The following is a 27,929-nucleotide window of genomic DNA, read 5'->3' on the forward strand; positions in this document are numbered from 1 at the left end:
ATGATGGGGCTTTGGATCACGGGGGGCGGCGGCCAGGCCCTCTCCTGGGGGGCTGCAGCGGCCGTGTTGCTGGTGGCGCCGCTGGCCGCCTTCGCCTTCCGCTGGCTGCGCACCTACTACAGGCGATGGCAGGAGCTGAAGCTCGTCCCGGGCATCAGTCCCTGCTACCCGCTGCTGGGCAACGTCCCGCTCTTCGAGCGCAACGGGGCAGGTAAAGGCGGTCAGGCGCCGCGCTCCCCCCGCCCCCGGCCAAACTCCCCTGGCTCCTCAGCCGGCTCCGTGCTGCTTGCAGGCGTCCCCAACCCCTCGCCCCTGGCCGGTGCGGCAGCCTCCGCGGCGTTAGCTGGCGGGAGGAGCCAGGGACGGAGGGGAAACTCCAAAAGTTTCCAAAGAGCCCTCCGGACAGCGTGCCCGTTACGTTCTTCTGTGGGTTAAAAGGCAGTGTCACAAAAAACAAATGTGTAGCCATGTTTCCCAAGAGAGGCAGAAAAAGAACCATCTGCTTAGCAAGAGCAAGTCTGAGCTGAGAGTCAATCTGGGTTTCAGCACCACCTCTTGCCTAAGAGTGTCGGGCAATTCTTTTCTTATTTATTTTCAGTAAGGATAATTGGATCAGAATGCACTTTAACCCGGACTTTTGAAGTATGGCAGCTTCCAGATGTTTTGGACTTTGATTGCCAGCGGTCCTGATTATTGGCTGTACTGGCAGTTGAAATCCAAAACATTTGAATGGCACCAGGTTGGGGAAGGCTATTCCGTTCCTTGTATTCAGAACCATGATAATTGTGGTGTGGTTGTAGGGTCCTTCCCTAGCTCTGCTTTTAAAGCAAATTTATGGCTTGACGTTGAATTTTTTTTAAAAATATAGTTTCTGCCTTTTAACCACCTTATTGTATCCCACATTGCATTTGAAAGGGTCTTTCTTCATCCTACTGATCAATTTGTGGATTAATTGTAGTGCAACTGTGATTATGCAATGGGGGTGATCTTCGAAATTAGCATAGACTGTAGCAGTGTGATCTTGTGTATCTGTGGTCCAGAGTAAAATGATTGCTGTTGTATTTATAGGCTTTGAAATCTCTGTAGGTGTGGAAGGCATTGGCACTAGATGGCCTGAGTCAAGTGAGAGCTTTGAGGAAGCCACTTAAAAGGCACTTTGCCTCTAAACAGGGCGGAGTTAACAATTAAACTTTTCTGAAATTGGGGATTGAAAACATGCCCTTGTTATGTGCTGAAGATTGTATCTACTGAAACTGCAATCTGGATTGGGAACAAGGATCTTTCTTCCTCCTCTGTGGCTGTTGGGTTCCTTAGAGATCTTTGCTTAGAGCAACCTTCGCCACCTGGTACCCTCTAGATATGCATTTTCATAAGAATTAATAGAAGTGCTTTGCCCAGCGTACATTGCATGTTTTCCAGATTTCTTTGAGCAGTTGATACTTGGCACTGAGGCGTTCCGGAATATATCACTGCTAAAGCTCTGGATAGGACCACTTCCTTTCCTGATCTTATATCATGCAGAAAGTGTGGAGGTGAGTCTCTCTGTCTTAGCTTTTACTGGATATCCAGACTGATTCTGTTGTTGAAGCACTTAAGATCCCAGTCCTATGCATGCTTGCTTGGAAACAACTGTGCTTAATGGTGATTGCTCCCAGCTTGAGATTATAGCCTTAGTTATGAAAAGAGAGCTTTGGCTATTGGGTGGTATAAAAATGTAATAAATAAATAAATAAAAAGAATACAGAAAAATCATAAAACTTTGTGAACCCTTCAACACTGCAACCATTGTGATTTCTCAAACAGGCCATAAAACTATTTGGATGATGGGCATCATATGTTTGTAACAAACAAGCATATTCCTGTGTCACTATAACCTTGTGTAAATATTGCCTCCATCCACCTAATTCAAATGAACTGAACATCTTCCACACTGTTTGGATGAATAACAGATCATTTTTTTAAAAAAAAGCTGAGAATTTAGTTAGCTGTCATTTCAAACTGTGAAGACCATTGAAAAACTGGCTGTCCTGCACATTATGTGACCCCTGAAATAACTAAATAAGATCCTTTTGACAATGCTGTCCACCTCCTTCATATCTTCTGTTTCTTCTGGTCATTTTTCCACAGCAAAATAAGACCTGGTAAATCCTTTATTATTATTATTATTATTATTATTGAAGCGAAACTTGCCACTGTTTCCTACTGTGTGCAGGAAAAGCAGCGTGATAGAAAGGCCCACTGAATGCTACTTCCTCTTTCTTCCCCATGCGAAGAAAGAGGAAGTTGATTATCACTATTGTGGGACAGCAGGAGGCAAAGCCCTTCCCTTTCCTGCATCTGATGACGCTCTGAATGTAGCCTAACAGCCATGTATTTTGGTCCATCAGGTGCTTTACAACCTGCCGCCTCCCTTTTGCAGTTTCAGTCAGGCAACAAAACCAGGAACCACTAAGGGGAGCACTATATGTGCCTCTTGGGCTCTATTTGCCAAGTTTTGTAGGGCTGTTCTAGGTTGATCTCAATTATCATTATGCTGTGAAAGAACTTTGCAAAATAAGGAGAAGATTTGGCACATACATGGCTTAAATCAGGGGTGAGGGGAAGGTAGATCTCTAGATGTTTTGGACTTCAATTCCCAGCAGTACTGACCATTGGTCGTATTGGCAAATAGCTCCAATGGAAGTTGAAATCCAAAACATCTGGAGATCTCTCTCTTCTGCCCATCCCTGGCTTAGATCGCTGTGTAGAGAGAGAGGGCGGGGGAGGAAAGGATGTTGAGATGGTAAGAAGATCATTCTGGTGGTTGGTGGAGCTGTAAATATATCTTGCTCTGTATATCCTAGAGCTCTATCCGACAAGTGTTTTATTGCACGCTCATTCCTGAGCACTCACGGATTTCTTGGAGTCCCTTCACATGACGTCGTCTGCCTCTCTCGCGCACCTTCTGGCCTTCCTTGCTCTGCAAGAGAAACCAGAAAAAGTCCGGGTGCTGCTGTGTGTGGGAGAAGCAGCGTGATTACAATGCCCAACTGAATGAGCTTCGTGCTCCTTGTTTACTTCCTGTTTTCAAACAGGAAGTAACTGAGCAACAACGGAGAAGCGACAGCAGCCAGCTTTTCTTCCTAGTCAAGTTCATCCTTGCCTCAGTAGAAACAACAACCTCTAACAATAAAATCTTATGTTATTGAGGTGCAGTTCCCATGAAATCTGCTGTGTGTGTGTTTTTGCAGGATTTTGACATAAGCAACTGTTTTCTTGCAAATGACTGTATCCATCTGAAAGAAGCAAAATGACAGGGACTTGCTAGATTAAAGAAATCAGGACAGACAGGGAACTTCTTACCCTAGACACAGAGGTTTAAATCATGCAATGGGGCCCAGGAGCTGCATTTGCTCCCCCCATCCGTCCCCTCTTCCCTGAGGCTCATCGGGTGACCTGCTTGTCACAGCAGGTGAGGGAAGCAGAGAGCAACACCTGGGATTGAAATGGAAAGGAAGAGTTGTGGCTACTTTGTCCCACATGATTCCAGGTTCAGCCCCACAATCTGAGTTCCAGCATATGGTTGTTGACATAAAGTCTGAACACGTGTGGGTAATTCTAAGAAGGCCGATGAGTTGAGCCATCTTCAAGTGATGCCCATGGGGATACCATGGCATGGATGGAGGAAGGGAAGAGCTAGATTGCAGCTGCTGGTTCTGTCTTGTTGACCTTCACTAATTGCTTGTGTCTTCTGAACGAGAGCCTACTTGTGTATGAGCTGTGCACACGCAGGCTCCATTCTGCATGAGAGATGTGCACTCTTCAAAAGAAGCAATGGCAAAATATGGACTGCGCAGAGGGAGCCCACCGTGTGCAAAAGCTTCCGTTCAGAGATTTGGATAAACGTATGGAGATCCACAGATGGGATCGGTGGGCGTCACCCTCCTCCCGGCTTTCAGCCCATGTGCTGGTATTACAAGATTGGCTCCTCTGAGCAGGGCTTCACTGGAAAAGATTGCTCATGGTGATGGGGCCATGGGGAGAATAAATAACATAAACTAGTAAAAAAAAACACCCCCACAGAGTAACTTATGCAGAATGAATATGATTTGCATAAGTTATACAGATTGCAGAATTCCTTTTATGTGGTCAGAATTTGGCTTGACTTGGTGAAGAGCATTGAAGCCCTGCCTATGGGGAATCTGAAGAAAAAGTATAGGAGCTGCTATATACTTTGAATGCCACTTTGGAGTATTCATTGCTAAGCCTGCTAATAGCTAGTCAAATAGAATTTCTTTGGATAGTTGGCTTTTAAGGCAGGGCTGAACAGATAAGCACAGAAATGGCTAATTCTCCCTTTTAGAGAGATCTTAGTTTTGTTCTCATCTCTCGTCAGGTTGTTTTGAATAGCTCCAAGAATATTGAGAAGTCCTTTCCCTACAAGTTTCTTCACCCCTGGCTTGGCACAGGACTTCTAACAAGGTAAAGCAAAATGTAGCTAGAAGGTGGGTGGGTGGTTTGCATTTTACCTATGCCTCTGGCAGGCCTATCCAGTGGAATTTTAGGATGCTTTTAGGATGTTTTTTTAGGAAGTTTTAACACTGTATACTGTGTTTTTAATCAGTATTTTATGTATTTTATACTTGCTGTTGTTCCCCGCCTCAATCAAAATGGAGAGGCGGTTAAGAAATATTATTATTATTATTATTATTATTATTATTATTATTATTATTATTATTATTAAATCTCCCTCACACTCTGGATGCTTTGGACTATAACTCCCAGAATTTCTGACCATTGGCTATGCTGGCTGTGGCTGCTGGGAGTTGATGTCCAAAACAGCCAGAGAGCACTAGGCTGCAAAAAGCTGGGCCAGATCTCCACTAAGCAGGATATGACACTTTGAAAACGTTTTGAAAACTGTATATGGAGTGTGTCTTGGACCCCAGCCGTTGTCACTCCTGTTATAAACCAGTAATGTAGATTCTGCCCTGGTCTAGTTGGACTGTCTGGTGCTCTCTGCAGTGGCATCAACCCTGTGGAAAGTAGAGCTGTGCACAATTGGCTTCTCAAAATTGCCCCGACTATTGGTGGGCAGAGAAATTAGGGGGACAATTTTGCCGCATTTCTCCAAGGGGAGAAGAAAGTGGGGCTCACTGTCGGCCGGGGTTCTGGCACAGCTTCTTTTTTTGTCCTAAGGGGTTTTGGTGTTCTCCACTTGCACCACAAATGGCACTACGTGTTGAGGCTTCCGGTTTTCTGCATCATTCTCAGGGCATTTTATAATTTATTTTGAATTTCATTTATTTACTTATTGCATTTCTGTACTGCCCAATTGCCGAAGCTCTCGGGCGGTTTACAGAAATTAAAACCATGAAGTACAGTTCAAAGTATAAAACAAACAATGGTATATAAAAACACAATATAAAAGTACAATATAAAAGCACAACCAGGATAAATCTGAGCAGCAACGCAGAGTTTTATACAGATTTAAAATACAGATTTAAAACAACAAAGTTAAAAGCCTAAGAGGATAAACTGTTAAAATATTGGGAGAATAACAAGGTCTTCACCTGGTGTCGAAAAGAGTATAACATAGGTGCCAGGTGAACCTCTCTAGGGGGCTCATTCCACAGCCAGAGTGCCACAGCAGAGAAGGCCCTCCTCATTCCACAGCCAGAGTGCCACAGCAGAGAAGGCCCTCCTCATTCCACAGCCAGAGTGCCACAGCAGAGAAGGCCCTCCTCCTGGCAGCCACCTGCCTCACTTCTTTTGGCAGGTACATATGGCATTCCTTCTTTAGTGGTGTTTTTGAGCTTATCGAATCACTGTGAGGTGACAAAGGGTGCTGCATGTGCGTTTTCTTTCTGTTACACATCTCTGAAGCCTGCACTTCCTAAACTGAAAAAGACCCATGGAAGGAATTCCCTCATGATGTCTTCTCCTGGGCCTTCATTAAAATGTGGGAAGCCAGGGAGGCTACGTGCTGCCACAGAGATGGTTGTACAATAAAAGACAGGATGCTCACCTTGACCACCTCCTAAATAAGCTAAGCACAAGAACCCCGAACCTAATCCATAGGAATTTCTTCAAAATTTCTTCTCCTTTCAAATTCTTTCTGAAAGCAATTTCTTTTGTATCAAACTGGTTGAGCATGGTCGAAAAAAATATGGGAGGAATTTTTGGCACAGCACTAGTTGAAAAATCCTCCCATGTGCAGTTCAGGAGACAGAAAATGTAACATCTTTGAAATGCCTCCGGAAAACACACATTTTCACATAGGCTTTCCCTGGGCTTTTTTATCTTTCTTTTTTTTGTACTGCTCTAGACCAAATCCTGGCTCTTTGCAAGCACAAACAGAGCTAGGCAATAGAATAGTCAGCATGGCAAGCAAGTGGTTCAACAGACAGGGTTCCGTCTAGTGAGGATTAGCCTAAGGCAAGAGTGACCAGGCAGCAGTCAGAACACAGGTAGTCAGTCGATGAGGATCAGGCAACAGCAGGCATGGTCAGAGTAACAAACAGAAGGCCGAGCACAGTAAATCCATCAGGTCCATTACTTGGTAGAGAAGCTGGGTCAAGAAACAGTCCAAGGGTCAGTAGCACAGCAGCTTCTCATCAGAGGTGTGTTAGACATCCTCCTCATGAGGAAGGCCCAACTCATGAGCATTCCTTCTCAGTAGGGAAGCACTCCTTCGCCTGGCAACCATCCTCTCATGTACTTTAAGGTGCAGGCATTCTCGAGGGCTATGTGGTGGCCCAGCGCCTTTCTCTGCCTTCAAAGCAGATCCAAAGGCCTCACCCCTGAGGGTCCTGGGTCATCTTGGCAAGTGCCAGGATCTTCTGAGGGGCCAGGAACTTCTCTTTTTCTTTTAATAATTTTTTATTGATTTCACAACTTAAAATACAACAACATAATACTAAATTAAAACAAATAAATCATTACATAAATTGCTTACATTTTAACATTTGTCATTTGTCATTTTAACATAATCTCATAACATAAGTGCACCCCTCCACCCTTCGGGATCTATTCCTGCTTCCAGAATCTCTTTGTTTCTTCTGGTAGTGGTTTTCCACTCCCCTTAGATAATACATATTCTAGGAACTGTTTCCAAATTCCCTCAAATTCATTTACATTTGTTATACCTTTTCTTACTTTTATATTACATGTCAATTTATCATTAATAGCTATATCCCAAATTTCTTTATACCATTCTTCAATATGATAATCTCCTTGAACCTTCCAGTTCCCAGATATAATTAACCTCGCTGCTGTCAGCAAATTTGTTATCAATTCTTAGTCTCTTCATTACACTTTAAATCTCCATATAATGATAGTAATGCCACTATAGGTGTCTCTTCAATCTCCATTCCAAAATTTTTTTTTATTTCAGTAAACACCATTTTCCACAATTTTTGTACAAATTCGCATTCCCACCACTTATGTAAATACGTTCCTTTTTTTCCACATCCTCTCCAACAATTTGCTGAATTCAGCTTATTTATTCTATTTAATCTCACCGGGGTTAGATACCACCTCCATACAATTTTATAATAATTTTCTTTTATTCTCACTGACATATTTCTCAACACTCTTTGTCTCCATATTCCCTCCCAACTCTGCTGCCCTATCTGAACCCTCAAATCGGTTTCCCAAACCATCTTCCCCATATTTTCTGTCACCCTCTTCTCAACCAATATTCTATATTCTTCGTGGTCTCTGTGCATCACACTGATGGGCTCTGCGCCTGCGCGGAGTCTCATCCGGAAACTTCCATAGCCTAGAGTTTTGGCGGGAACCCTATGCGTACTGCGCATGTCCTAGGGGGTTCCCGCCCAAGACCCTCAGTTCTTCGTTTACCGCCATTGTGGCAACACTCACCTCACGACTTCTCCGTTCGTCGAACCACCTAGAGAAAAAAAAAAAGGTTTCGTTTTTCAGGTTTTTATTCTACCTTTACTATCGTCTTGTTACTTCAACCTTTACTTTCGTGTTTTTCCTTTCCTCGGGATACAACTTCGCGATCTTTGATCGCTACTTCGGCTTATGGCCGTTAAGGCCCCCTTCCGAAAGTGTGTTCGTTGTGGGGGAAAACTCCCACCCACCGATGGACATTCACTCTGTTTTGTGTTTAGGCGAAGGACATATAGTGGAAACTTGCCACCACTGTATGTCCTTTACCAAACAAACTCGTAAACACAGAGCAGATCGCCTCCGATCCCTTCTTTGGGATAAGGCACTGAGTGCGGTTGAGACTCCATCTTGTACCGCAACGCCTAACCGTACGCAGGACACCACCGGGATGGACCTAGTCCAAATATCCCCGACAAGGTCGACCTTTGCTATGCCCGAGGCTCCACAACAACCCCCGGCTAAACAACGAGCTAAAAGAGTCAAAAAGTCCAAGCACATCAAACCACAAAAGAGGAAAAAACGCAAAGAGCAAACATCTCCTCGCTGCTCGATACCGACGTCGGCGGCGCCTTCGCCATCAGCGGAAAGGCAACCATCGATACCAAGGAGAATGCCGACTCCCATACCGAGACGAACACCAACTCCGGTACCAAGGAGATCTTTAACTCCTCCTCACTCACCCCTGCTAGATCCGACAAGGAGAGCAATACCCTCGGTCTCAGACGGGGAGTTAGTGGAGCCGTCGCCTCTTATCACGGCAGGACAGGCTACCTTACCAGCCTCCCCTAGCCAATTACAGCCTCTGGTCCCGAGTCCAACTCACACTCGAGCCGACCAAGCTCAATACAGGAGAGATAGATCTAGATCCCCTCACTGGGACACATCTTCTCAATATTCACGAGGAAGGAGACCAGAATACTCGGATTGGGAGTATTACCGTCCTCCTCTCTACGAACATGATCCCTACCGACACCACGCTCCATACCGAGCCAGATCACCTCCGTTACCGAGACACCAACGCCAACTTGATTTCCCTCGCTACCGACGCCAGTCCCCACCAACCTCAAGACACGATACGCAAGCTCACACAGTACGCCAACCTTCAGTACCGACAAGGCATAGAGAGGCGCCCTCGATACCGAGCCGCCCACCATCTCCCGTAACGGATACCAACCTTTCAACTCGCCGCCACATCCTCGATCTCGTGACTCCTCAGATGACTACGAATCCGACTCCTCATCCTTACAGTCCCATGCACCATCAACACCGTCGCCTGATTCCATTGTAGGATCCCGCCGACCTCCTTCTCCACCAGAAGACGTAGCAAGCTTTTCCGAGCATATCCTACGAATGGCCAGAACACTAGGGTTAGAGACACAGCAACAAATAGAACGCCCAAAAGATCCCGTTTTCGACGCCGTAACCACCGAAAACCCGACGCAGGTATCGATACCATACTTACCTACACTGTTACAAACAGCTCAACAGGCATGGACCAATCCATCCTCGATGATCCCAGCTTCTAAAAGATTAGACAATATGTATAAAGTTCAAGAAGGAGAAGTATCTTTTCTTACTAAGCACCCGCCCCCCAATTCCATAATAGTGGAATCATCCCAGGGCAAATCTCACCGACTTCACGCATCCCCCGTAGACAAGGAGGGAAGACGACTTGACTTAATGGGCCGCAGGGTGTACACCTCAGCATCTCTTACCATGCGGGTTGCCAACTACCAAGCGGTTATGGCCCGGTATCAACTTTTTCTGTGGGAAAAAGTAGGAACAATATGTGATTACCTCCCGGACGATCGCAGAGACTTAGCCAGGATCTTTCAATCCGAGGCGTCCAACATTGCAAAACAACAAATACTTTCAGCTAGACAGACCGATTGCGGCACTAGAACAATGATGGCCGCGATCGCTCTCAGAAGGCACGCATGGCTCCGCTCTACAGCCCTTTCTCAAGAAGCAAAAACAAGAATAGAAGACCTACCTTTTGACGGTATCGGACTATTTAATGCTACAACTGATGATACCATGGACTCTGTGCAGAAGGCCAGAACCAATGCCAAGAAGATGGGCTTGGTACCACCCCAACAACCCTTTAGACAAAAACGATGGTACCGACAACAGTACCAACCCTCCAACCGCTTTCAAATAGATAGACCCTTTCGACGCCAACAACAATCCCAACCAAAGCGCCCCCAATACGGACCTACCAAGTTTCCTACCTACCGTAAACGCCAGGAACCCACGAAAAATAAGCATCTTTGACTATCACCAAAGCATACACAAAGAAAACACCATCTTCTTCGACCAGCATCTATCCTACTTCTTTCACGCCTGGGAAAACATCACGTCAGACAAGTGGGTACTCTCAATCATCGAAACAGGTTACGCAATAGAATTCGACACCACTCCACCATTCTCAGGACTCAAAATAACAAAACCATCAGAGGTCCTAGAAAACGAAATAAACTCCCTCCTATCCAAGGGAGCCATTCGACCACTACAAGAACACGAAACACTCAGCGGATTCTATTCCCGCTACTTCACAGTACCCAAAAAAGATGGAGGGCTCAGACCCATTTTAGATCTCCGAGACCTAAACCACTTTATAATAACAACAAAGTTCAGAATGATAACCCTTTCAAACATTACTCTTCTATTAATGCAAAACGACTGGTTCGCCACGATAGATTTAAAAGATGCCTTTTTTCACATAGCCATACATCAAAACAGCCAACAATACCTCCGCTTCCTAATAGGAACCCTACCTTACCAGTTCATGGTACTTCCATTCGGATTAGCCACAGCACCCCGTGTATTCACCAAATGCATGGCAGTCGTATGCGCCCATCTCAGGACTCTCGGCATACAAGTCTATCCCTACATAGACGATTGGCTGTTCGTCGCAAAGTCCCGCCAACAGCTACAAGATCATCTATTCATTGCTCTACAAACACTTTACAACCTCAGCCTGTGTGTAAACACCAAAAAGTCAACGTTGCAACCCACACGCACAATCAAATTCATAGGAATCAACTTAAATTCCATACTGTGCAGATCCTTCCTTCCTACTCAAAGAGCAACCGTACTATCCTCTCTTGCAAAAAGAGTAAGACAACGCAACGCAGTCTCCGCCCATACAATCCAAAGGCTATTAGGCCATATGGCATCAACCACTGCCGTAGTCGCTCATGGCCGACTCCACATGAGAGACCTCCAGAACTGGTTCATTTGCGCCTTCAACTCTCAGTCCGACAACCGTCGCACAATACTCCTCATACCACAACGAGTCAAACACTCACTACGATGGTGGGAAAATACAAACAACCTCACCAAAGGCATCCCATTCCGCACACCACCCTCAACCATCACAGTGACAACAGATGCCTCACTCTCCGGCTGGGGAGCGCACTGCGGCCCACTCAAGATACAGGCTCTCTGGACAAGGACAGAAGCAGCCAATCATATCAATTACCTAGAGCTTCTCGCCATACAAAAAGCCCTGCACTCTTTCACCATCGCTCTCCAACACCAACATATAACTGTAGCATCGGACAATACCACCGCAGTTTTTTACCTCAACAAACAAGGAGGAACACACTCCAACCGCCTCGTACACCTCACCAAGGCTATATGGAGATGGTGTATATCACACCACATACACCTCACGGCAATACATGTTGCCGGCCAAGACAACATCATTGCCGACACCCTGAGCCGCACCAGGCACAACACGCACGAATGGCAACTTCACCACCGAGTCATCACCCATCTCTTTACCCTTTGGGGATTCCAAACAATAGATTTATTCGCCACCCATCTCAACACCGCATGCCCAGCTTTCTGCAGCAGAGCAGGTCACAGCCCAGACTCCCTGGGAGATGCATTCAGCCTTCCATGGAACGGGACCCTCTTTTACCTCTTCCCACCATTTCCTTTAATAACCAAGGTATTGGCGAAAATAGAAGAGGACAAAACCAACTGTATCCTCATAGCCCCGTGGTGGCCCTGCCAATCCTGGTTCACCAAGCTACTTCTCCTCTCCAACAACAAATTATACAAACTACCTCACCTACCAGACCTACTATCGACTCATCAGGGCAAGGTCAGACATCCCAATGTCAAAACACTACGACTAACAGCCTGGAGGATCATATCCTAGACCCCCAGTCCCTGCCTGAACCGATTCAACACATCATTCTTGAATCCAGAAAACCAACAACGCATCGTTCCTACGCGTCAAAATGGAAAAGGTTCACAATCTTCGCCGAAAACACCCATTTTAATCCTTTCTCGGCTTCAGTACCCCAGGTACTCCAATTTCTCTATTCTTTACACCAATCAGGTCCAAAACCGACATCCATTAAAGTCTACATTGCAGCCATTGCGGCACATCAAGGGCGTATCAATTCATATCCGATTTCTTCACACCCCCTCATAAAAAGCTTCCTAAAGGGCCTACGAAACACTTCTACATTGACACGTTCCATAGTCCCTGCTTGGAGCCTATCCGTCGTCCTACATGTGCTCACCAAACCTCCCTTTGAGCCCTTGGCGACCATTGACCTAAGACTTTTGACTTTTAAACTCACCTTTCTGATCGCTATTACCTCAGCCAGAAGGGCAGGAGAGCTTACGGCACTACGTGTAGATCCTCCGTACTTAGCCTTCCACAGGGACAAAGCTGTTTTACATCCTGACGTCAATTTCCTACCAAAGGTAGTCTCTGATTTTCATCTCGGTCAGGACATCATTCTTCCTTCTTTCTTTCCAACGCCTTCAACACCACTTGAACGCACCATGCACTCACTCGACGTACGCAGAGCCTTGGCGTTCTATAAGGCCAGAACGGAATCAATCAGATGTACACCCAGATTGTTTATATCCTACGCTGGCAAGTCTAAAGGACTAGCCATCTCCTCTCAAAGACTCTCTTCTTGGGTTGTACAAACCATCAAACTAGCTTACGAGATTGAGAAGCTTCCAATCCCATCACAGGTTCGAGCACACTCAACTAGAGCCGTCGCTACGTCCGTTGCCTTTGGAAACATTCCACTGACGACACTATGTAGAGCGGCGACTTGGGCAAAACCCTCTACATTTATCAGACATTATCGTCTCGATGTACGTGCCAGGCAAGACTGCACATTTGGTCGAGCTGTCCTCTCTGAAATTCTACGATGACAACACCATCCCACCTCCAAGGTAGGTTAGCTTGCTACTCGCCCATTAGTGTGATGCACAGAGACCACGAAGAAGAAAGTCAGGTTGCTTACCTGTAACTGAAGTTCTTCGAGTGGTCATCTGTGCATTCACACAACCCACCCGCCTTCCCCTCTTGGTGTTGTGGATATATATATATATATATATATATGTTTACATACAGTTTAATCCTTAAATATCTTGTATATCTATGTACTCTCAGTTATTTGGCAACAATATCGGTCACTTTGAACTGAGGGTCTTGGGCGGGAACCCCCTAGGACATGCGCAGTACGCATAGGGTTCCCGCCAAAACTCTAGGCTATGGAAGTTTCCGGATGAGACTCCGCGCAGGCGCAGAGCCCATCAGTGTGAATGCACAGATGACCACTCGAAGAACTTCAGTTACAGGTAAGCAACCTGACTATTTCGCTCGTTAAACCTTTTATCCTTTTATTTTCTCCTTTCTCAATTTCTTTCTTTACAATCAACTCTTCACATTTCGTCATTTCTCTACACTCGCCATTATCTCTTAACCATTTCTTCGTCCATTGTTCCAATTGCCAATAATTTAACCAAGTTAAATTCTTCCCCTTTAACACCTCTTCTAATTTTCCACGAGTGTTCATCTCTCTCAACCAATTTTTTAACCTCATTATTTTTTTCTCTATTAAAATTTTACTCAATCTCTCTTTTAAATTCCCTGGGAAATTCCTTAACATTATCACTGGTGTTAATGGAGATATACTCGAAAGTAACTCCTTTTTATATAATCGCCAAATTTCCCAATGGTTTTTTAAAAGAGGGTTTCCTATTTCTTCCCCCCACTTTTTATTACATTCTTTTTATTACATTTTTATTACATATATATAAAAATATATATTTTCCAAACTCCAATCTTTATCCATTCTTGTTCTGTCCTCCAACCAACCTAATTCTCCTACTCCTATTATACCTTCTACTATATGTCTTAACCTATTGGCTACATAATATAACTTTATATTTGGGAGTCCCAATCCTCCTTTTTTTTGTGCTAAGTACCACCTATTTTTATTTATTCTTGCTTTCCTATCCCCGTTACAATAATTATTTATAATATTCTGCCAACTTTTTATCTCTTTTTCTGATATTCTTATTGGTAACATTCTAAATATAAAGTTAAGCTTTGAGAATATTTTCATTTTTACTAATGCTATTCTCCCAAACCACGATAGATTTAACCTTTTATATTTTTCTACTTTATCTATAACTTCTTTTTTCAGCTTATTTAAATTCTCCTTTTCTAAATTCTCTAAATTTTTTGTAATTTTAATTCCCAAATACTTAATCTGTTCTTTAACTCTCATTTTCTTTTCTTTTCCTTCCCAATCTTTCACTTCCTTTTTAGTATAATTAAATATAATCATCTCTGATTTTAACTAATTTATTCTTAATCCCGTAACTTCTTCAAACTCTTTCAAATGTTGTTTAATTCTTTCCATTATCACAAGTGGATCTCAAAGGGAAATTGAGGAAGCTATTGGGAAATTGAAAGGGGGTAAATCTCCCGGGTTAGATGGGTTGGGATCTGAGTACTATAAAACATTTTAAAAAAAATTGGTACCAAAATTATTGAAATTATATAATGGAATAATAGAAGGAGAGAAGATACCGCCATCATGGGAACAATCACTAATTATATTAATTCCAGAACCAGATAAGGACTTGACAATCCCCGACTCTTATAGGCCTATTTCCTTAATTAATCAGGATGCAAAAATTTTCTCAGCTATTCTGGCAAGGAGGATGAATTCTTTCATAGGGAATTATATTGGAGATGATCAGTGTGGCTTTGTAGCAGGTAGACAAATGCATAATTTAGTTGGAAGAATTATAAATATGACGCAGGAGATAAAAAAGTCAAAGATAAAAGTGGGAATAATAGCGTTGGATATATTTAAGGCATTCGATTGTGTGAGCTGGCAAGCACTAAAGTTGATAATAATAAGATTGGGATTTGAAGACAGATTTAAAGGTATAATAGAACAATTATACTCTCAAAACACAGCTTCAGTTGTAATAAATGATGGGCTTACAGATAAGATACAACTAGCCAGAGGAACTAGGCAAGGATGCCCACTCTTGCCGGTCCTATTTGTATAGGTTATGGAATTGTTGGCAAATGCGATAAGAGATGATGGGATTATAGAAGGAGTAGGTGTAAAGAAGGAAGTATAATTAAACATGTTTGCAGATGATACATTGTTAGGTGCCAGGATCTTCTGAGGGGCCAACTGGCTCTGATGGTTCTGGCTCCTCCTCTGAAGAAGATTCTAGTGGTGGCATGACATCTGGAACCATGACATTTTTCAGGGGAAAATGGATGGGGAAAACATAAAACCTGGAGTGTCATGATCCTGATTCAGATTGGGACTGTGCCCCTTTACACCCTCCTGACATTCTGTGGTTTTGGGGGCAGAGCAGTGGGTGCGATCCTGCTCCCTCCTCCACTTGTTCAGCCTCTGCCCCATAGTGTTTCTAAAGGGGAAAAAAGATTGAAAACCCAACTGGGAAGGTATTAAAGAGCACAAAACTAGCCCAGGACATCCACATGCTTACTGAAGGGATAGATAATTTGGGGTCATTTTATGATGTCTAAAAATGTTCATAACTGAGAACTGGCAGGTTGAAACTCTCTGAAATAGATGTTTGGCAGGAGGTGTGCTTTCCAAAACAGGTGTTCCAGGCAGATAGTTTGTAGGGAAGGGAAACCGAGCTTGGCAGATTCTCCTAATAACAGGCTTTCCAGTCCATAGCAGTACTCAGAAATCTGTCCTAGGGTTAAAGTTGCATTCGGTGTGCACCATGTGGAGGTTCAAGCCAGGACATGGTACTTTTTGACTGGACGCTTTGGGCTGACAGCTAGATCAGGGGAAAAGGCTGAGGGTGAGATAAACAAGAGCCCCAGGAAGGGAAACCTCGTTGCTGGCTAATCCATGATTTATATTGAGATCCACAACATAAGGAAGACACATGGATGTCTTGCTAAACCATAGATTACCCTGAAAAAAAATGGCCCGCTAAAAGCCTCTGGCTCACACTTCCCATTCCCTTCTCGTTCTCCAACATAGTTGTGACGAGATTTTACTTCTAATTTCAATTAACTACAGTTTAGCACAGCATTCCCCAACCTGGTGCCTTCCAGAAGAGTTTGGCTATAACTCAAATAATCCCCTAGACAGCGTAGTCTCTTCCTCCCACCCAAAGGCACTGCTGCTAGATGGGAAAAATTGCCCATCTAGCAGAAATGTAGCACAACTGGAATGCAGAGGTGAAGATCGCCTCCACTGTCCCCCTGCCCTGCATTGGATGATCAGCAGCCTCTGAGTTTGGAGGGGTTTGGTATCCGCATAGGATGGAGCCCTTAGGACGCAATCCTATGCATGTTTAGGCAGAAAAAAGTCCTATTATTCCAGCATTTCCCAGCTAGCATGGCTGGCTTGGGAATGTTGGGTGTTCTAAGATTTTTTACTGTCCAATCAATGCATAGGCTTGCACCTTTAATATATTTACTGTGCTTTGTATAGGATTTGCTTGTGTAGAGAGAGATTATCCTTAAGTCTTTGTTTTGCAGCACTGGAGGCAAATGGCGGTCCAGAAGAAAAATGTTAACTCCAACCTTCCATTTCACCATCTTAGACGATTTCCTTGACGTGATGAATGAACAAGCCCATATCCTTGTTCAGAAACTTGAAAAACATGTGGACAAAGAGCCATTTGATTGCTTTTTAGACATCACGCTCTGTGCCCTTGACATCATCTGTGGTAAGTCCTGATGGTTGCCCAGTGGTTGCTGTACAATTGTCACAGTGCTTGAGGTCTCAAAATTCCACTTCTTATATTGGGAGACTAAAATTGATTGTGATGAATGGGCAAAATAATGGTTTCTCTAATAACAATATAGCTACCTGCCCTACATTGGGTACATCCCAATTCAAAATTATTTTTATAGCTTGCTGTTTCAGTTAAATGCTAGTTCATTCATCCATGGCATAGAATATGGATTTAAAATCTAATCTGAGAGGGGGAAAGGAGTCAGATGTATCCAGGCAAGATCCAGATACACATACTGGGGAGAAAGGGGCATGGGATGGCTGGAAGGGAGTAGCCCTATTCAGGTATTCTTAAATTCTATGTATGGTGTGTCTGCAGGTCCGTGCACACTGCCTTTTCTCCCTTCACCTTCCTGCGTTGAGCTGGAAGACGCAAAAGGGGATTCTAAGTGGATTTGGCTGAACAAGGTTATAGTCCTCCCTGTGACGTTGCAGTCAAAACACCCGAATAGGGCTAGTGGCTACAGTGATGGTGCGACATTAGTAACAGAAGCACTCTACTACAAATTGACCAATATAGGTCAGCAGTAGAGCACATCCTTTGCATGCGGAAGGTCCCAGGTTCAATCCTGACATCTCCAGCTAGGTCTGAGATAGACTTCAGTCTGAAACCCTGGACAGCCGCTGCCACTCAGTGTTGACAATACTGAGTTAGATGGACGTAAGGAACTGTCTTCTACTAACTCAGTACAAGGCAGTTCCTTGCGTTTCTATTGCTGCCCATTGTCGGTTTGTAGGTGAAGCGTTTTTTACTGACTTCTCTCTCTTTCTCTTCTGTTCCTAGAAACAGCGATGGGCAAGAACATTGGTGCTCAAAACGATAAGGATTCCGAGTATGTCCAAGCGGTTTATAGGTACGTGTCAGGGTGTGATGATCTATTCCGGTAGAGCAGAGGTGGGGAACCTCTTCCAGCCCGAGGGCCAATTCAATCTCAGAGCACCTTTTGGAGCCCACGTTGCTATGGTGGGCAGGGCTGAAGGCAAAGGGGGTGGAGCCCCAAACACAATAAAATACCCCCAAATGCCAAAAATGTTAGCTTAAAGCTCTTACTGCCTATTGCAACCTTTTGGTATGCAGAAAAGCTGGGAAACCACCGAGCAATTGGTGGTTGGCAGGAAGGGGTGGGGCCATGGGAAGGGGTGGAGCTTTCTGGGGAACCCCACATATTGGGCCAGATTGGCACTCCAGGAGGGATGGATTTGGCCCCCGGTCCTGAGGTTCCTCACACCTGCAGTAGAGCTTAGATCAGCAATGGCTCTTTGGAGAAAAGGCCCTTCCCCCTCTGCCCAAATAGCCTTCAGTAAGAACTTGGCTGCCTGCATGATGAACACACACAGACAATTGGTTCGTAGGATTTCTGTCCCCAGCACTGATGCTTGGAGGCAGATTGTGTGAACTTGAGACTCCTTGGGTCTCAATTGGATTATCCAGTGGTAATCCAATTTAGGGTAACATTGGATGCAACCCTATGTGTGTTGGGTGCGTACGCAGAAGCTCGTTCACACCGGAGGCTCTCGTCATAGTGCATCCTTCCCCAACCTGGTGCCCTCCAGGTGTGTTGAATGGGCTGGAGGATGCTCTGTTTTCCTCAGCCTAGTAGCTAAGGATGTTGCAGGCATCCGATACATGGGTGGAGTCTGATAAATGGGTGGAGTCTGCTGGGCCTGCTGGACTCGTGTCGCCTGCTTGCTGTGCAAGCCACTGCACAGTCTGGCAAGCACTCAGTGAGTGCTGCACGGCGCCCATCCTCTTAGCGAGCTGCCATTTTGTGTAAAAGGGGCAGCTCTTAATTTAGTGTAAAAAAGTCTTTTACTCAAATGGCGGCGATAAAACCACCATTTCCACAAGATTAGAGGTGTGACTAGACCTACCAGTAGCAAGAAATTTTCATTGAAAGACGAACAGCGCTGTTACTTGTTGCCCTAGGATGAGTGACTTGATTCATCACAGACAGAAGTCACCGTGGCTTTGGAATGACCTTATTTACCTTCTGTTCCAAGAAGGAAGAGAACATTCCAGGAGTCTGAAAATACTTCACAGCTTCACTGATCAAGTAAGCTGCAGCATTTTCCTTTTACTTATCAGTGCACAGGCGCCAATGTCAAACTGTTTCCACCAAGATATAGTCGTGGTCCTCCCGGGCCTCATTATCTGGCACTTATATCATTCCATCCTTTCATCCGTCACATTTGGATCTCATACTATGCTAAAGGTGGCACCTGTGGGGTTTCCCATTTTATCCTCACAACAGACCTGCGAAGTAGGCTACTTTGAGGAAAAAGTGACTCAACCTTCAGGCTACTTACAGAGTTTCATGGCTGAGTCAGGATTTAAACCCTTGCCGGTCCAACACTTTAGCCACTATGCATCACTGGCTCTGATTTTCTCCCAAACCACCAGAAGTGTCTCCTCATATTGGAGACCTGAGGTACCTTCAAGGTTGAATAGTTCTATAGAAGTTTCATGCCTATTCTTCCCTCTTATTGACAAATATTTTAGGGTCAATTCCTGAAGTAGCTGTCTAGTTTCTCAAAACTGAACTCCAGCGAATGGCTTCCTCTGAATCTATGGTGGAAGTAAGGGCTCAACTAGCTTGAAGTAGGTACATCCATGAGGACTTGTCCTCTGTACATTCTTTGGCGGACAGGACAAAGAGGACTTGCTAGATTTATCCCACTGGATATCCAGTTTCGTACAGTGTGTTTTCTTTCTCATGGCTTTTACAGAGAAATTAAATGACTTATAGCCTGATTTTGATCCTGTCAAAGCTTCTAAAAAACCCAACTCTGGTTGGAAGGCAACTCTGTTTTATTGAGCATAATGCAGCTGCGTGGCAAGTCCTGCAGTTGAAGGACTTACAACTTACCTTCTAAAAGACAAGTATTTATACTTAAATCAACTAGTAATCAGCAAATTTTCACAGGAACAAAACTGATCAAAATGACTTTTTCATTTCGTTTTTACAAGAGGTGGCTACTAATTCTTTAGGTAAGGTCCGCTTGACCTGGAAGGTCAGTTTCTCTTATTAACCTTTGACTATTTGTCTTTTCCTAGGTCAAGAGACCTTTAGACTTAAGAATTTCAATTAATCATTTCCTTGCTGATATAGCAGTTTCAGCAACACAGCACTTTCAGACACAAACATTATTCCAATCCCATCATGCACTTCTCTTGCACGAACCAAACTACAGACAAAGCAAGTATATTGGGCGTATGGCTCTGTTTTCTCCATCCTAAGCATGTTTACCCAGGTGTAAGTGCCCAGGTAAACGTACACAGGATTGTACAGCATAGACATCTTTAGTGCCAGTGCTTATTTCTCTTCTCTGTTTGCCAGCACAATGCACACAGCACTAGGTCCAGGCTAAAGTTTTTATGGATTGATTACATTTCAATACCGCCCCAGTAGTCAAAGCTCTCTGGGTGGTTTTCAACAATTAAAACCACTAACTGCCTCACAAAATACAAAATAAAATGCAAAAGCTTAAAACCATAAAATAAAAGAACAAGCCAAAATAAAACTGAGCTGCAGTGCAGACGTTTGAAATACAAGAATGGATTTTAAAACAACAGAGCTAAAAGACTAAAACACCTGGGAAAAGAAAAAGGTTTTCTCGTGGCCCCGGAAGGAGCGCAACGTAGGTGCCAGGTAAGATCTAGCGCATCCTTTTACGTGGCACTGCACAGAGCACAACAGATGTGACAACGGTGCATTGTTTTCCAATATTTAAGGTGATCGCAGAAAAAGCTCAAGAACTCAAAAACCAGGAGCAGCACAAAAGCGAAGCTGTCGGCAATGGTAAGCAAAGGAGGGACAAGAAAAGGAGGGCTTTTCTTGATCTGCTTCTGAACGCCACTGATGAAGAGGGGAAGAAATTAAGCTACCTGGACATTCGAGAGGAAGTAGATACGTTCATGTTTGAGGTACAACATGCATATTGTTTCCCTGAAGTTAGCACTAATTGTATTCTTAATGACAATTCTGGGACGTAGGTTAGACCGAGAGGATGGGGCCCAGCAAACAGATTCAAACTTAGGCCAAATCTAATGTGTAACATCAAGATCCTCATGGAAGAATCGCTCCCTGACCTGACTGGCGCACCAAAATGCTGTTCTCTTTCTGGCCCAAAAACAAGACAGGGAGATGCAATAATACTCTTAAACATAACTCAGAAATGGCTGTGAATGCAGGCTCGAACATGTGTTTGCGGTCTGGCACAATAGGTGTAAAAGCTCCGTGCTCTGATAGGGTACATGTATATCTGAGACTGCTCTTAGACTAGAGGTGGGGAACCTCAGGACCAGGACCAGGGCCCCCTTTCCCCTCCCTCTGTCCCCCTTCCTCCCCACCACCCACTTCCTGGCTTTTGCGCAGTTCCCCCTCCTCCCATTCTAAAAGGTCGAAATGCCTCTTCTGGTATTTTTGGCTCTAAACTTTTGCCCCTTTGCGCTTGGGCCTACCCACCATTGGAATATGCCCCCCCCCCTGCGAGAGCTCCTTTGAAATGGAATTGGATCCCTGGGCTGACACTAGTTCGCTGCTCCTGCATTAGACGGTAATCTTGCGCTTACAGGACCTGACCAATCTAGGCCTCCAATGTTCTGCACAATTGTTGTCCCTTAACCAGGGATTTAAAGGCCCGCTCCCCCAGCGTGTTAATAGCTAATCAAACACACAAGGCTGGAGAATACACTTAATCTATCTACTTCTGATGCTGCAGTATGGGGGCGCCCTCCGGTTCTATAAAATGGAGGCGCCCAGAACAAAGGAATCTCACAGTATATATAGGCCCTGACTACAAGAGGGTGTTAGTCTCTTTCTAACCCTTCTATTGGTCAGTTCTGGATTAGCAAATTAAGTTACATTCAATTTTCAAGTTAAGGTGCACAATCTCAATGAGTCATAGGTTACATTCGATGCTCTATTGGTCGAAAGTTTTTCACTTTGTCTACTAGGATATGATGTCCACCATTAATGAATGCAAATCTGCCATGTAGCCACTTGTAGCTAACCTTTGGCAGAGAAGCCATCTTTTAACCCTTAGCACATTGCATTCATCAGAGAGATGAAATCTCTCCCTGGGGTGATCACAAGCAGCAGTGGAGGCGAAGGAAAGACCTTTTGATGTACACATCTCAGTTCATTTTTTAAAAAATGTGGATTTAAAATAGACGTGGATCTAGTGTTGGTTTGCGTTAGCTTGCTGATGATCTGGCAGTTCAGTGACTATAACTCAACATGACTCTATCCCCTCAAAGAATAACTGAAAAGGGCTTTTTGAGGGACAATCCTATGCACATTTATCTGGGAATATGTCCCATTGAACTGCATAGGGCTGACTTCTGACTAGGCCTGCATAAGATTGTACTGTAAAAGAATTAACATAGCAATGGTGGGGTTTGTTGCCCTCTGGTGGGTACTGAGGCATTTGTGAAAGAAATCAGAATTTCTGAAGCTCAGCAACAATCAACTTACAATTTAAAGCATGTCTGAGAAGGGGAATTGACATGGGAGAAAACATAATCTTGTTGATTTCTCTTGGCTCTGACGGGATTCTCCACGTCCCTACTACAGGGACACTATAGCAACACTTTACCCCTGAGGGAACTGGAGAGGGGAAGGAAGCAAAGGCAACCCTGATGTTTCCTCATCTCCCTTTATTCAGAAGAATGAAATAGTACACTATATGTAAATATGCACACATGTCCACACACACATAAATGTGTGTGTGTGTGTGTGTGTGTGTGTGTAATGTGTGTGTGGCCCTTAATCCTTATGGCATAAGCTTCCAAGCTAGTGTCTATTCTCTCAAGGCCCCTTCAGATATGGGCGTGATGGTGCAGGGCAGGGCTGGTGCCTGAGAATTATGAATTAGCTCTAACAAAAATTGGTGGTAGTGTCAATGGATTTGAAATAATTTTCAGGTCCTGTAACGGTTGAGCACCATGTTCGTTATTAAAAGCTTGTCTTTTAAAACTCTTCCCCTAGGGTCATGATACTACCTCTGCTGCCATGACCTGGACTATTTATTTACTTGCACGTTATCCAGAAGTCCAAAGAAAAGTTCACAATGAATTGGATGAAATTTTGGGTAAGTTCCCCCTTCCCTTGGACATTTGAGCATCAACTGGCTACAGTATGACACGCACATGTATTTCCACGTAAGTTTACGATAGGCAACATGTGGCCCTCCAGATGTTTTGGCCTGCAACTCTCATCATTGGCTATGGTGTCAAGGGCTGATGGGACTTGTAAGCCAAAACATCTGTAAGGCCACCAATTGCTCACACCTACTATATATATATATGTTCGTAAATATTACCCCGTCCCCTTAACCGGAAACCTTTACACTGGCTTTTCATCGTCCTCAAAGACTCACAGCGTACATTTTACAAAAATGATTAGTGATCCATAGGCATCTTGGCCCTTTCCCCAGCAATGTTTCTCCCACTGGCTTAGCTCTCTCAGTGGGGGCAACTGTAGCAGGACTGCGCACTCAATTCTCTACTTAAAAACAAACCAAAACCTTTTTTGCTGCCTAATGGGGCTATGACTGCATGGATGATCCTAGGATCCTGTGCTGTAGTAGCCTCGCCATAGCAGCTGGTAACATTTACGCTCCTCATGCTGTAATCTTTGCAGCCTCAGTGTTGTCTGCCACTAGAAAGAGGGCATTGCAGTGCTGATTGGCCAGAGCATTGCCTTATCAATAAACTTTGGCTTAGGAAGACAGTCACTGGCTCAGACCCAAAACGTCTTCATCGCTGTAAAATAGCTATCATAATGTCTAGGATGAATGTTTTATTGATTATGAATAGCGTATGTTTCTCTCACTGCCTCTTTTGCTTGGATCAGGAGACGCTGACCATCAAGTCACATTGGATAATTGAAGAAGCTACGGTATCTGGAATGTGTTATTAAAGAAGCTCTTCGCCTTTTCCCTTCTGTTCCATTTTTTGCCCGCACTCTCAGTGAGGACTGTTGTATAAGTGAGTAGTCCAAGAAGGTGTGAGCTTAGTGCTAATGGAGTTAGTCTTGTGAGGAGCTGCTTTCATGCACATTCATTCTTTGGCAGGAGGACATAAGGTATGCAAAGGGCTTGATGTCCTCATTATCCCTTACGCACTGCATAGAGACCCTGATACCTTCCCAGAACCTGAAGAATTTAGACCGGAGCGTTTTTTCCCTGAGAACTTAGCTGGGCGGAACCCATATGCCTACATACCTTTCTCGGCTGGGCCTAGGAACTGTATTGGTATGTATATATGCCCTCTGAACGCCACAGTATTAGAAGTTCTTTTCCTGTATAAAGTCTTTCAAAATAATTTTTTGGTTTAGACTGAAAAATCCACAAAAAATGTATTCTTATTGGACATTTCAGTTCTACTCTACAGAGCAAAGAAGTCCCTCTTTTGCACAGCATCTGGCATGCTGGATGCCTTCCTTCCATGTGCAAAACAAGAGGAAAAGAACCCCCACCCGTTTAGACGCTAGTATGGCCTACTTTGCACATAACACTAACCCATGATATGGGTTTTTGAATTCTGGGTTGTGATGATGTGTGAATGTGGCTATACTAACAAACAAGGTTTTCTTAACCATGAAGAAGCCAGAAAGGGAACCCATAGCTTGTTGTTGGGTTCTGAACTCTGGGTTGCTTAAACCGTGGGTTGTCATTATGTGTGAACCCAGAACCAAAGGCTAAGGAGGATGGAAATAAATAACTGGGGGATCGAGAAAACAAACCCCATTTGGTTCTATCATTTACTAGACGGACCTTGGGTACGGCAACAAAGCATGTGTTAAGTAAATGGGTTAGCATTATGTGCAGTCCAGGCCTATGAGTCAGGACATTTGACGCAGTTAATTGTGATTTAGTTACGTTTTACAGTGGACAAAATCTTAGGGGTGAGTCAATGGCCTAATTCAGACGGAACAGGAAACCACGTTTTCTTGATGTATGAACGAGATCACACAAGCCTTAGGCATATGTGATCTCCCCTCCTTTCTTCTCCTCTTTTGCACATGCCATTTACTTCAACTTTTAAACAAACCACAGTTGCCTGTGAAATTTAAACTCTGGTTGCTGTGGTTTGTTTAAACACTAGTTCGTCAGAGCAAACCAGGATTTGAATCCATGGGCAGTATTCTGCGGGCCTCAACCACTCACTGAAATCCCATTGTGCTAGCATAAACTGCTCTAGTGCAATGCCAATAGCGCACTGGCTTTTCCGGGAAAGCGGTGTGCCAGCTAGCACTGTTGGCATTGCAGAAGATTAGTTTTTGGTAGTGGAACATATGTTACATTAGCAGTTGTACCCTGTTGGATACTGCTCATGGCTTATTGTCACTAGTTAGAGTTTAAATGAGCCACAGTTCCACAAGTATGGACGCCACAGGAAACTGTGTGTGTTGTTAGAAAATTATTTCTGATTTTTCAGTTAGTTTGTTTTTTACATGAAGTTTAATTGTATTTTCCTGATTTCTCCACTCCTCCGCCGCCCTCCCAATTCAGTTTTATGCAATTGTATGTTTTTACTTGGCGCACATTGCTTGTTACAGTTTGATTCTTATGGCAAATGGATAAGGGGACCGGGTAGACATATAGAGAAGGAGGAAGGGAAAGAGACAGAGGGAGGAAAGAGGAGAAAGAACAGGAAAGGAAAGAGAAATAAGGTTATTCATTGGCTGGTGTGGTGTGGTATGTTCCAGTTATTGGGCTCAGGGCTTTTATTCCACATATAGTTTGAGGAAGGCTTTGGCAAACTGTTTGAATTTCTTTCCTCTGAAGTTTGTTTAACAGCAGAAGAGGATGAGAATGATGGGAGAGAGGAGAGCTTGTGGAATTGAGGCTTCTGCAGGCCCATTCACATAGGGGGCGGGGACCATAGTTTCGTGTTACATCTGAACCAGGCCATTGTGAAGAATGAAAAGCGTGTGCGTGGCAATTAATAGGTAGCAGGGAGTAACCAAAAGGAATGATTGCCTAACAAGGAAGTTGAAAGAATGTGGAATCAAGGGTTTGGAGGGTATTCCTACTCCAGCACAATCAGGCCCTCCATCTCTTCCTATTTTTCACTCCCCAATTTCCCATGACTGTAACACTCCACTCCAGGTTGTTGGCTTTGATTCAGCAACTGTGTAATGACAGAAAGCTGTCTTTTATCATTTTTAGGGTGCAATCCTATGCATATTTAGATAGGAAAGGGGGGAAGTCAGCAGGGGATTGCTGGAACTTGTAGGATGTATTTATGCGTGGGATTGCACCTTAAATGAAGCTGAGAAGCTGACCTCATTGTCAGCCAGGTCATCTGGTTCATGTTGAATAATAAACATTTGTCATCGCTGTGCTTAACTGTAATGACCATTGTTTTCAAACCCATATTCAGGTCAGCGCTTTGCACAGATAGAAGAAAAGACTGTTCTTGCCACCATCCTACGGCACTTTTGGATTGAAACTATGCAGAATCGTAAAGAACTCTATCCTGTAGGAGAACTGATTCTTCGTCCTAATAATGGCATCTGGATTCAGCTGAAAAGGAGATCATCTTCTACCTCTTAAAATAAGGAAACAACAGGAAGATTCCCTGCCTGAGCACACTTGGACCATTTTCAATAAAGATTCTGAATTTTCATAGCAGGACACTTCAGATTGCCTAAACAGACTGTTTTTTAAACACACACACACACAAAACTACCACAAAAATTGCCTTTACAAACCCAAACAACTGAAAGCCAGATGCTTGCTCAGGTGGTGGGATGTTCAAAATGACTTTATAATTCTTAATTTTTACTCTTAAACATAGAAGGGTGGTTGATTTTTTGTTATTATTAAGAAAACGAATATTTGGGGTTTTTTTAAAAAAATAAAATCAACACTTTATTTATGCACATAAGAAATGACTAACTGTATGGATATAATTAAAAGCCCTTAAAAGTACATGTGAAATCGGCCCTGTCTTTCATCAGCAAGCCGAATGAGATCAGCAGACGGTGAGAGCTGGCTCTGTTACTCCCTAGTCTCTGAAGCTAGGCTGCTGTGACAGATAGTTGTACATTTCTCCCCGTGCCACTGAAGCACCCATTTGATTAGTTTTTTCAAAATCCACAGTCCCAACATCTGGCAGAATTTGACCCATGGCCCTGAAAACCTGAGAAAAATGTGGAGAGCAAAGCTCTGGTGCTTTGAATTTTTATTTTCATTTTCAAATCAGTTCTTCAATGTACTCACTCTATGTGTTTTGGTCAGTGTCCTTCATCAGGAGCTACATATGGAAAAAGTAAAACTGCCAATTAGACACACATTGACTTGAAAATGAAACATAAAATAATTCAGAGTTGGACATGTAAAACAAGTCAAACTGACGATTAATATACATAAAACATTTTTAAAAGGGAAACATTGAATAGTTTAAGATTAAACGATGGACAACACCCTTACAAAACAGTAAATCGTCCTGATAAAAAACCTTAGCTGGCATCCGACATTAGAAACAAAACATTTGCCCATTAGCCTGAAATCACAACAAATGAACTGACCTGAAGAAGGAAATAGAGGAAAGAATCATTAAACAGCAGGTCAAAGTCAAATAGCCCAAACAATAATAAAAAATGATAAGACTTGATTTTGAAAGAAACTTTTGGCTTGTACGCCATATGACAGGGTGTTTTGTATTCTCTTTTATTTTGTTCTGTACAGCACCATGAAAATTGATGGTGTTATATAAATAAATAATAATAATGTTGCTTCTCAGAAATCTCCTTCTGTTCTACACCAAGATTAGGTGAAAGCAATTTAAGTTAGCCCTGGAGATATGGTGGGTTATGTTCACGGTACCATGTCTCTTGCAGGCAGACCTTGTCATATTGTTGGAGCATTTTAACAAATTCCTTATCCACCAATTTCTTTCCCCAACCTGCCAGATTCCAGGATATTATACCCAGCCCT

At 43.7% G+C, this 27,929-nt stretch overlaps 1 protein-coding gene across 1 annotated transcript; it reads left to right on the forward strand.

Moving 5' to 3' along the window:
- LOC134404812 (cytochrome P450 4V2-like) lies at positions 1–27,915 on the forward strand. The gene is given in 11 exon segments (XM_063135723.1): positions 1–211; positions 1,420–1,532; positions 4,376–4,461; positions 16,721–16,911; positions 17,764–17,833; positions 18,907–19,033; positions 20,713–20,904; positions 22,970–23,076; positions 23,837–23,970; positions 24,057–24,236; positions 26,371–27,915. Coding segments are annotated over 11 exon segments (1,584 nt in total). The 3' UTR covers positions 26,544–27,915.
- The last annotated feature ends 14 nt before the right edge of the window (positions 27,916–27,929 follow it).

This window comes from Elgaria multicarinata, chromosome 10 (genome assembly GCF_023053635.1).
Source record: "Elgaria multicarinata webbii isolate HBS135686 ecotype San Diego chromosome 10, rElgMul1.1.pri, whole genome shotgun sequence".
NCBI lineage: Eukaryota > Metazoa > Chordata > Lepidosauria > Squamata > Anguidae > Elgaria > Elgaria multicarinata.